Consider the following 12,257-nt stretch of genomic DNA (forward strand, 5'->3'; position numbering starts at 1 on the left):
GGATATCCAAATTCAAGGGAAAAAAATGACTGATATAAAATTTCTCACATTAAAAGAGGTTGTTTGCATATTTTAAAAAGTTAATTATGTTAGTTATCACATTTATGTGGTGTGCAGAGTCCATGGAAGAGCTTTAAAAGAACAATGTAACAGTTTGCCCCAGGTCATGATCTCACAGTTCATGGGATCGAGCCCCGGGTTGGGCTCTATGCTGACAGTGTGGATTCTCTCTCTCTCCCTCTCTCTGCTCCTCCCCTGCTCATGTGCGCTCTCTCTCTCTCAAAATAAATAAGTAGACATAAAATAAAATAAAATAAAATAAAATAAAATAAAATAAAATAAAATAAAATAAAATAAAATAAAATAAACGAAGTAATGAATGAATGACAGAAAGACTTGCAATGGCTGCAGCTGGAAGGGGAACCAGGAACCGTGTCTGGTTGGCTGGCTAGCTGTCAGAAGAAACCAGTGGTCTGGGGAGGAGAGTGAATTTGATTTTATTTTCAACAGTGCCACTGAGATATAAACCACACATCATACACTTCACCCATTTAACTGTACAATTCAACGGTTCTTTAGTATATTCACAGAGTTGTGCCACCATCAGTCACTACCATCAGTGTTAAGAGTATCTTCTCACCCACAAAGACTCCCCATACCTGTTAGCAGGCACACACACACACACGCCTCCATTTTTCCTTAACCCCCCAGTCTCTGGCAACCACTAATCCACTTTCTCTATGGCTCAGCGTATTCTGAGTATCTCACGTAGATGGAATCACACAATATGAGGTCTTTTGCGACTGACTTCTGTCACTTAGCATCATGTTTTTAAGGGTCACCCATGCTGTAGTTTGTGCCAGTGAAAGTTTGATTTTGAACATGCTGAATTGGAGGTACCTTCAAGAGGCACCTTGGAGGCAGCTGGACTTCTGGGGCTCTAGAGAGTGATGAGGGATAAAGTCATCACCAGAGGTAACAGCTGGAAACCTGGGAAGAGGTGAGGACAGTCAAGGCAAGTAGAAGGAATAAACAAAGAGAAGAAAGAATAGAATGCTAGAGAATGCTCATATTTTTTTAAGGATGCATAGAAGAAGGGAAACCACCAAATAAGACAAAGAAGTCATAGAGAGAGAGAGAGTGAAACTGGAGGCTCCAGAGGTCACAAATGTCTGAGGGCGATGATGGCACACTTCAAGTCCAGGGACACAGTGGGCGTAGAACGGATTCTTGGTGATCTACCTGATCTTGGCTCCCATTCTGTCTTTGTACCCCGTGACTTTCAAGGGTTTCTTCAACCCCAAGAGCCACAGATCCCAGTCTCTAACTTCCTTCTTGCAGTGTCTTTACAATCTCTCCCTTCTCCCTTTCCTATCCACGGGCCAAGTGCTGGTAGGCACCTCGCCGACAGGCACCCTGAGGACTGCGAGAGAATCTGTGATGCTAAAGAGGTCCAGGTCTCCCTGACTAAACACTCAACCGCTAGCATTTTTTCAGAGGCAATGTTCTCAGAGGTGGCTTCATGAATTTTTACTACGTTCTTTGTCCTACTCCCCCAAGAATTTCTGAAAACTTTGTGATGAGCAGAGGATCTTTAAAGGGGGGCACTTGTGAATGGCTGTGAACAGACAAGCCTTACTCCAGGTGGTAACAGACATTCCTCCCACCCCCTCATCGTCTAGCCCAGGCACAGAATCTGAGAGAAAGGAGACACAATAAAAGACCATGTGGGTGCCAGAATGGGATTAATAATGATAAGCACCAGATAAATTAGGAGGAAGCATTTCAGTTCTGTACTTCTTTTTTTTTTTTTTTTCAACGTTTTTTATTTATTTTTGGGACAGAGAGAGACAGAGCATGAACGGGGGAGGGGCAGAGAGAGAGGGAGACACAGAATCGGAAACAGGCTCCAGGCTCCGAGCCATCAGCCCAGAGCCTGACGCAGGGCTCGAACTCACAGACCGCGAGATCGTGACCTGGCTGAAGTCGGACACTTAACCGACTGCGCCACCCAGGCGCCCCCAGTTCTGTACTTCTTAATGCTGCTTGGGAATCCTGCTACTTTGTAGGCAGCTGGGGAGCCACAATCAGTCTTGTGAAGTGGGACAAGAAATATTAGGAGCACATCTAGGATCTCCCCCACTCCTTCCTGAGACCGTTTGGTGTTGGAGAGAGGAAGCACGTGAATGATGGCACAGTGACTGGACCGCACTACAGATGAGCACCACAAGACTTCCAAGTCATGAATGATCAGCCCAGGCATTTCACCATGGCTAGGGAGAGAGCAGTCCAGACAAGGTCAGTCTGAACCTTCCTGGTGGACTGTCAGGCATGTATGGGTGTGTAGGTTCAGATCTGGTTTCAGGCTAGAGCAGCCCCAGGGCACCTAGATTAATTAACTGGTGATGAATCTTTAATTCATCTAGGTGGTGATCTAATAACAATAAAAAGAATGAATTCTCGGGGCACCTGGGTGGCGCAGTGGGTTAAGCGTCCGACTTCAGCCAGGTCACGATCTCGCGGTCCGTGAGTTCAAGCCCCGCGTCGGGCTCTGGGCTGATGGCTCGGAGCCTGGAGCCTGTTTCCGATTCTGTGTCTCCCTCTCTCTCTGCCCCTCCCCCGTTCATGCTCTGTCTCTCTCTGTCCCAAAAATAAATAAAAAACGTTGAAAAAAAATTAAAAAAAAAAAAAAAGAATGAATTCTCTTTTAGGGCAAAAAGCAAAAAAAAGCAGTGTACAGATGGTGCCCAGACTATGGCTTCTTTCCAGGACAGGACCTTCAAAGCTCCCTCCGAAGCAGAAGCTTGAGATGAAAAGTGATATAAGTGGCATCTCACACTCAGTAACTCCATTTGAGCAAAAGTGGCCCTAATTGAAGGGAAAGCGGGAAGCAAGCAAGACTGGAAAAAAAAAAAAAAAGACTCCAAGCCTTCACACCTCTTTTCTTCAGGGCATAAAGGTTGAAGGAAAATGAAGTAATAGGTCTAAGTCATCAGTTTACATACATGGAGTGGGGTTTCAGAGCAGCACCATACTACTGGCACAGCCCAAAGGCCAGGTAAGCCTTAAGTGCCTTAGTTCAGACCGTGGCAGAAACAGAGAAGGTGCAATGCCTCATTCCTTATCCTAAAGGGTAGGAGAATGTGGAACTCAATTGTTAAGTAGGATGCTAATCATATGGCATGTACCTCATTTCATGCCATACTTGGAGAGTTGGGCTGTTCAAACACAAATCGACAAAACAGCCTGTTTATGCCTTGCTTGTAGGTACTGACAGTAGCCAGAATGTAAAAGCCCATGTCAAAGCTACACTACAAAGACAAAGTAGCATCCAGAAGGACAGGCGTAAGAAAAAGAGCTGTAGACAGTGAATGTCACAAAATGCAGTGTGTTGGGACTACTTCTAAAGCCCTCAGATGGCAGTGAAAGACAAAGGAGGGCAGGCTAGACCTGCACCGGATGTTACCTGTAACTGCTACATTTTAGAGGATGTAAAACGCCTAGCCCCTAAAGACTAGAGACTCATAGCAGCTTGTGGCCTCCTCTAGGACACATTTCTTAGGTCCTCAGATGAAGGCTTGATGTCTGGTTTCTATTTGCTGTTAAGTGAGACTGGTGGTCGATGTGGTCTGGAAGAACTGGGTGGTCAATAGGAAGCTGGCACGGTGAGGCTAAGAAAAGAATGACTAAACAGCACAAGTTCAATGAGCACATAGAAACTGCAGGCTGAGGCAGATGGTCAAGCCCTCAGGAGTCCCGAGTTATCTAAAAACTAAAACTAAAAATGGAGTCAGAGGAAGCTAACAGAGAGCCAACAGAAAAGAACACACAACATGTGCCCGAATCCCAACCTTGCAACTGAGGAAAAGGCTTGCCTCAACCTTCCTCCTTGAGTGGAAATCAATGACTTGCTTCCCCGTCAACAGCCAGGCTGCCATCTGTGAATGAGGACAAATGCCTAGAAGATCTGTTGCAAAGAAACTTGCCACACGAGTCAGGAAGAAAAGCAGCACCTCGGTCTAACAGTAGGGAAGCGTACAAGAGGCGAAATGTGTCCAGTTACACTCATGTTCTCAAGGAACAGATGGCTTTCATAACCTCAGTGACATCAAGAGTGACACGCATGGTGAAATGCGAAACTTCACCTACGGTATCCAGTTGAAATCGGGGGGTGGGCGGTGAGAGAAGTTACAGAAAGTATTATAGTTAATGCTAAAGCTTAAAAAAACACAAACGGGGGGGGGGCGCCTGGGTGGCTCAGTTGGTTGAGCATCTGAATTTGGCTCAGGTCATGATCTCACGGCTCGTGAGTTCGAGCCCCACGTCGGGCTCTGTGCTGACGGCTCCGAGCCTGGAGCCTGCTTCCGATTCTGTGTCTCCCTCTCTCTCTGCCCCTAACCCACTCGCATTCTGTCTCTGTCTCTCTCAAAAACAAATGAACATTAAAAAAAATTTTTTTAAATAAATAAATTAAAAAAGCCCACACAAACGGTTGTCAATTCCGTTCTACTAGTCCATCTTCTGAAAAACAAGTTTTACTAAAATCACTAAGCGAGCTCAGGGTAAAGGCTTCACAAGTATGAATAATTAAGGAAACACTTATGGTTAGAAAATTTATAAAACCACCATTGGACTATATGATAGCAACACTGGATACACATACATTTCTCAAAGAAAACACAGCCCCAAGTGAACAAAACTGAGTCAGAAAGTTGGCAAGCATGCCTCACTTAACTGATGTAATGTTATTGCTCTCATTTAAAATATCCAGAAGGTAACTTCAGATCATTTTTATGCTGCATTTTGAAATATCAAGATGACAAATTTAAGTAAAATCAATCCACAACTAAAAGAACAAAATTCAAATTATCGAGAAACTTTTTATTAACATTAAGAGTTAGCACATGTGGCGATGGTTGCCAGGCATTACGAATGCAATTACTGCCACCGAATTGTACACTTAAAAATGGTTAAAATGGCAAACTTTATATGCATTTTATCACAATAAGAAACACATGAACGGGGGGAGAAGAAGAGTTAGTATGTTTTGCAATCGTGTGTCCTTTTTATACAGTCAGTTCAATATCCTTTGGTACTTAGATAATTCACATTGTAGAAGCTAAAATACACCGGTTAAACGTTTTTTACCTGAATTTCCAATTCAAACATTAATCATACAACAGAAATTCCAAAGTAAAAAGCTCAAACAGCTGACATATTCACAGCATTTGGGGCATAACAGCAAAAAGCATTTTAACATTAGACAGTCTCACAACTCTATCACCATCACTCTTTGAACTTTTTCTTCAACTATCATGCAATAACATTTGTGAAATCTAGGTTGTAACTTAGGTCAAAATTACACTAAAAAAAACCATTTGATCTATTAAACATAGATGATTTAGGAGTTCAAAAGTCACTCTACATTTTTAAAAGATCATAATGCAACTAACCTTTTTTTTCCTCAGTAATTTTTCTCTGAATTTATTAGTGATAAATCCCCTTGGGCCAGCAAATCGTAAACGCTGATATTTAGCTTGAATGTATAAGCTCTTCTGTACTAGGCCTGATTTATAATGGGACTGGAATCTGCCACCTCTAAAGTTGGTCTGTAAAGAAAAAAAAAAATTAAGTGTAAAAACTACAGCTTCCAAATCTATTAGTGTAAGAAATGGGAAAATGTCCGGTACTCTTGATTCTAGGCACCACGTATATTAAAAAGGAAGAGGTTACTGATGGTAATAAAGTATGTTTACCTCAAACTAGCCTCCTAGTTTAGTTTATATAATGATTTTTTTAAATTTACATAAAAGCAATTTTTAAAACTAAGTTAAAAGTTTTGAAATTCTTGGGGCATCTGGGTGGCTCAATTGGTTAAGTGTCCGACGACTTCGGCTCAAGTCATGATCTCACAGTTCGTGAGTTTGAGCCCCAGGATGGGCTCTGTGCTGACAGCTCAGAGCCTGGCGCCTGCTTTGGATTCTGTGTCTTCCTCTCTCTGTGCCCCTTCCCCGACTCGCACTCTGTCTCTCTCTCAAAAATAAACAAACATAAAAAAGTTGAAATTCTTGAAATTTATCATGTAAAAAAGTACCACTTTCAAAACTTTATCTAATGTGCTAAAATTATCCTTCTGGGGGCACCTGGCTGGCTCAGTCAGTTAAGCATCCAACTTCAGGTCAGGTCATAATCTCACGGTTCAAGGGTACAAGTCCCACATTGGGCTCTACACTGACAGTGCAGAGCCTGCTTGGGATTTTCTCTCCTTCTCTCTCTGCCTCTCTCTCTCTCTCTCTCTGTGACCAAATAAATAAATAAAAACTTAAAAAAAAAAAGCTTCTAGGGGTGTTTGGGTATCTCAGTTAAGCATCCAACTTTGGCTCAGGGCATAATCTCACAGTTCAAGGGTACAAGCCCCACACTGGGCTCTGTGCTGAGAGCTCAGAGCCTGGAGCCTGCTTCAGATTCTGTGTCTCCCTCTCTCTCTGGCCCTCCCTGTCTCTTTCTCTCTCAAAAATAAACAAAACATTTAAAAAAGGCTTCTAAAATTATCCTTCTGATTCAGAGTGTAATATATCAAATCCCCAATTGGGGGAGGACATTAAGTATCAACATCTATTTAAGAATCAAAAACTCTCTAGGGGTGCCTAGGGGGCTCAGTGGGTTGGGCGTCCAACTCTTGATTTTGGCTCGGGTCATGATCTCACTATTCATGAGACTGAACCCCATGTGAGGCTTGGTGCCGCTTGGGATTCTCTCTTCCTCTCTCTTCCCCTCTCCAGCTTTCTCTCTCTCTCTCTCTCTCTCATCTCAAAATAAATAAACTTTAAAGAAAAAAAAAAAAAGAATAAAAAAACTGTCTTTATTCCTGTCAGTACCTTCAAAAGTCAATCTTTCTTTACCATAAAAATCCCATTACAGCAAATGTTTTCATGGTAAGAGTTTACACTGAAAAAGACCATTTCCTGATCTGCATACTGCCCAGTATTATAAGACACATAAGAGGACAAGGAATATTTGTTTGATTTCCCTGTGGTGAATGTACAAATGGTATATTATAACAGAATAATTATCAAACCCAAATATAACCCCGTTTCCACAATTAATGAACAAATGGGTATGTTGTGCATAATGAAGCATATTACTTTATTTAAAAAAGCATTTATGCCAGGCCTATTTTCCAATTATTTTCTTAAGCCTACAGAAAATTCAGGTAAAAAAGAATTATAATGAGACACAACTCTTTCATTAAAACTATCTGCACAAACTTAACATATAAGAGCTAATCTTGAAATTTACACTGTCCGTTTTTACATATCTAACAAAGTGATTACTATCTGGCTTTGAATTAGTCTAACTCCTGTAAAAAACAAATTTTCATGAAATGGTTCCTTTTCTTAGAAAGGATTACTTCTCTCTATTTTACTGTAAAGAATTTTGAATTTCTAAACAATCCTGTAACATTACACAGCTTTAAACGATTGGTCAAAAGGTTTTTATTGCATATATTTTGGAAAACATTTAAAAATAATTAACATTTAAGAATTTCCCTTAAGAAGAAAGGGTAACAGGAAATAGGCCTTGCAACAATCTTAGAAAAATACTACAATCAACTATATCTGACCAATGAGAAGAAAAACATGTAGGAAGCCTAGGAAGCACTCATATGGGAAAGCCCAGTTATACTGCCTCGAAGTTAAACAGACATCACATTTTCAGTTGGTTTTATGGCTCATTAGTCAAGATACTAAAAGATGGTGTAAAACATGTTTATATATTCTATGGCCACTGCCATAGAATATTTTTGAAAAAACCTAATGTCACCTGTTTTTAGGTACATGAAACACTGGCTAAAAATGTTACCTACACAATGCTTTCAAATTGTGTTACTGCAAATGAAAACAATCTTTGGACATCTAGAATTATGCCTCTCAACAAGCCAGGCATTAAAAGAGGACCACTCATAACTACCTCCTAGTCTATGGTTTGGGGACAGTTTATACTACCTTTATGCTAATATTAACTTCCTCCGAATGAGCTAACCAGTCTATCAGGTCTGCCTGCTACTTTCACCAAAAAACCTAGATTATTTTCCTTTCTTTCAAGGGGGAGGGGAAAAGACGCTATAGAGTTAAAAATATTAATGATGTACCTATTACATAAGCAGGAAATTTAGTCAGAATGGATTTAAAAAGCATGTCAACTTCTGAGAACAAGGAGAGAAATACAGCACTTCACACTATAATTCTTATTCCATATATCTGTGTGATGAAGTGTTCTGAATAATCAAACAATCACATTAGACATAGCTGTACAAATCATTAGAATGTGATGAAATAGGCTTGAACAAAGCTTGCTGGACCAGAATCTTTCTGAGATGATGCAGAAGGCCTCTGAGGGTTGTACACCTATGGGCAGGATTTTTCAGTCTGTGAACCTTGGAGAAGGTTCACAGAGCTATGCATTTACACCTTAGAGGTAAAGGGGCAGGCGTAAAGGGAAGGTCTTGAACCTTGTCTGCCTCCTCATCTAGAGCCACCTCATCTGTGTCTGTTTTATACATTTGTGTTTTCCATGTAATATGTGAAAAAGGATTCCACTGGTAAAAAAAAAAAAAAAAAAAAAAAAAAAAAAAAAAAAAATTGAAAATCAAGTTCCGAGGAAAAAGGTTACCATTAAACTGATTACAGTTAACTATAAATGTATGTCCAGGAATCTTAGTGTATAGTCACTATTTGAAATATCACAAAAGCAGCTTTTAATTTACTAACACTTAGAACATTATGTTCAAAGCATAAACCCAAAGCTAGAATTAAATGGAAAATAACACTTAATACCTTAAATGGTCTTCTAAAGCTTGTTGTGTTTTGACGGTTTCCCTCAGCTCCAAAGGGTTTGTGAGTAATGACGTCTTTTTCCTGCATGGTATAATTCTGCATGAAAAAAGCAGGAGTATGGGTTAATATACTTGAAAGTTTATTTTTAAAATTTCATCTTACCATTTAAAAAATACGAGTTTTGGGGGTGCCTGGGTGGCTCAATTGGTTAAGTGCCCAATTCTTGATTTTTGTTCAGGTCATGATCTCAAGATTTGTAAGATGGAGGCCTGCATAGAGCTCTGTGCTGACAGCTTGGAACCTGCTTGGGGTGCTCGCTCTCTCTCTCTCTCTCTCTCTCTCTGTCCCTCCCCTGCTCACTCTCTCTCTCTCTCTCAACAAAAAAAAAGCATTAAAAAAAATTCAAGCTTTGGGCAGAGGACTTGAATGCACATTTTTCCAAAGAAGACATCCAGATGGCAAACAGACACATGAAATGATGCTCAACATCACTCATCATTAGGGAAATGCAATTCAAAACTACAATGATATATGATATCACACCTGTCAGACTGGCTAACATTAACAACACAAGAAACAACAAGTGTTGGCAAGGATATGGAGAAAAAGGAACCCTCATGCGCTGTTTGTGGGAACGTAAATTGGTGTAGTCACTGTGTAAAACAGTATGGAGATTCCTCCAAAAATGAAAAATAGAAATACCATATAATCTAGTGATTCCAACACTAGGTATTTGCCCAAAGAAAATGAAAATACTAGTTCAAAAAGAGATATATGCACCCCAGTTTATTATAGCGTTATTTACAATAGCCAAGATATGGAAGCAACCTAAGTGTCCATCGATAGGTGAGTGGATAAAGAAATGTGGTCTATATACGATGGAATATTACATGGCCATAAAAAAGAATGAGATCTTGCCATTTGTGACAACATGGATGGACTTAGAGGGTATTATAATAAGTGAAATGAGTCAGAGAGAGAGGCAAATACCTTATGATTTCACTTATACGTGGAATATAAAAAAAATGAATAAACAAAAAAAAGCAGAAAAAGACCCATGGAAACAGAGAACAAACTGATGGCTGCTAGAGGAGAGGGGGTGAGGAGATAGGCAAAATGGATGAAAGGGAATGGGAGATACAGGCTTCCACTTATGGAATGACTAAGTCACAGAGATGACTGTGCATAGGGAATATTGTCAATGGTATGGCAATAATGTTGTATGGGGACAGATGGTGGCTACACTTTTGAACATAGCATAACATACAGATTTGTTGAATTACTGTGTTGTCCACCTGAAACTAATTTAACACTATGTCAACGTACTTCGATAAAAATATTTTTAAAATTTTTTAAATAAAAAGCGTTTTTTAAAAGAAGATTTAAAATATTTATTTATATTTGAGAGAGAAAGAGAGAGAGAGAAAGAAGGAGAGAGAGAGAGAGAGCACAAGCAGGGGAGGGGCAGAGAGAGGGAGACAGAATCTGAAGCAGGCTCCAGGCTCTGAACTGTCAGCACAGAGGCCGATGCCGGGCTCAAACGCACAAGCTGTGAGATCATGACCTGAGCTGAAGTTGGATGCTCAACGAACTGAGCCACCCAGGTGCCCCCAAAACACACATTTTAAATGTATAGGATTGAGAACACAAAACATGTAGCACATACCTTAGCTGTAGGAACATATACATATCTTCCTTCACATAACCCATGCTAGCCTGTGAGGGCCTAGTTTAATTTACGAATGTGAGAACAATTTAAAAAATACTCCTATATAACACAACGCATAGCTTTTAGAAAAATGACCATACATTTAGTATTTATTCAGGCATCCAGAAGAGAACCAAATCCATTATTATCTGGAGTTGCTACAGAGTTCCCACTGCCTAAGAAGAAAACAAATTCTCAACACTATAGGAGGCAAGTTTTGCTGACCCAGATAACTGATTTGAGGTGATGCTCCTACCATGATTAGGAAAGTATCAAAAGTCAAAATGTTAAAATGGTACTGCAAAGAACTGGAATCCTTTAATGGGAACAGAAACAACGGGGCCCATTCTGAAGTTTCTTTTCTTCCAAAATCAAGTCTTATAACCTTCTTTTTAAAAAAAAAAAATTTTTTTTAACGTTTATTTATTTTTGAGACAGAGAGAGACAGAGCATGAACGGGGGAGGGGCAGAGAGAGAGGGAGGTACAGAATCGGAAGCAGGCTCCAGGCTCTGAGCCATCAGCCCAGAGCCTGACGCGGGGCTCGAACTCGCAGACCGTGAGATCGTGACCTGAGCTGAAGTCGGACACTTAACCGACTGAGCCACCCAGGCGCCCCATAACCTTCTTTTAAAAAAAAATTTTTTTAATGCTTATTTATTTTTGAGAGAGAGAGAGAGAGAGAGAGAGAGAGAGCACACACGAGCCAGTGGGGGAGGGGCAGAGAGAGAGGGAGACACAGAATCGGAAACAGGCTCCAGGCTCTGAGCTGTCAGCATAGAGCCCGACATGGGGCTTCAACTCACAAACAGTGAGATCATGACCTGAGCCAAAGTCCGACGCTCAACTGACTGAGCCACCCAGGAGCCCCAAGTCTTATAACCTTCTATTTATTCCATTGGCTATTCCATTTGCTGTACTTCTCACAAATCTTCCTCTTTCACACCTTTATCTCTTCCTCCAGTTTCATATAAAAGTCTTTTCACAGCATTCATCATGAATTTATATCAAGTCCATAAATCTGAATAAGTGCATAATCATACATATAATGAGATGAGACTTTGGGGGACCCTGGTAGGGAGGGGTGTATTTTGCAAGTGAAAGGATGTGAATCATTGGGGCTCAGCAGAAGGACTGTACCAAACAGCTTCTGATCAGGCTAATGCTCCCCACCTTCTAGTATCCAGGCCCCTATGTCATTCCCTTCCTTTGAGTGTGAGCTGGACCTAGTGACTTGTGTCTTACAAATGGCCGTATGACAGAAGTGACAGAACATCACTTCTGAGATTGCATCACAAACAGACTCTGGCTTCCAACTTCCTAGCTATCGCTTGCTCTCATTTCAAAAGCCAGCTGACATTTTTAAAAAATGTTTATTTACTTTTGAGAGAGAGAGGGAGAGGGAGAGGGAGAGAGAGAGAGAGAGAGAGAGAGCAAGTTGGTGAAGGGCAGAGACAGGAGATACAGAATCCAAAGCAGGCTCCAGGCTCCGAGCTGTCAGCACAGAGATCGATGTGGGGCTCAAACCCACAGACCATGAGATCATGACCTGAGCCGAAGTCAGACGCTTAACCAACTGAGCCACCCAGGCGTCCCATCCATCTGACATTTTTTAAACTGCCTTATGAAGAGGCAAATCTTTAGAGACAGAAAACAGATGAGTGGTCAACCAGGGGTGGGAACAGGGAATAACTAAAAAAGCACAAGGGCTATT

At 40.9% G+C, this 12,257-nt stretch overlaps 1 protein-coding gene across 6 annotated transcripts in view; it reads right to left on the minus strand.

Annotated features, from left to right (window-relative positions):
* BCLAF3 (BCLAF1 and THRAP3 family member 3) overlaps nucleotides 1–12,257 on the minus strand; it is a 62,630-nt gene that overhangs the window by 11,098 nt on the left and 39,275 nt on the right. For all 6 annotated transcript variants that reach the window (XM_049643560.1, XM_049643557.1, XM_049643555.1 and 3 more), the window contains 2 exons: nucleotides 8,838–8,933; nucleotides 5,454–5,609 (listed from right to left, as the gene is read on the minus strand). In XM_049643560.1, coding sequence (XP_049499517.1) covers nucleotides 5,454–5,609; nucleotides 8,838–8,933 — 252 coding nt within the window. The remainder of the gene's footprint in view (nucleotides 1–5,453; nucleotides 5,610–8,837; nucleotides 8,934–12,257) is intronic.

The sequence above is a fragment of the Panthera uncia genome, chromosome X (assembly GCF_023721935.1).
Source record: "Panthera uncia isolate 11264 chromosome X, Puncia_PCG_1.0, whole genome shotgun sequence".
Lineage (NCBI taxonomy): Eukaryota > Metazoa > Chordata > Mammalia > Carnivora > Felidae > Panthera > Panthera uncia.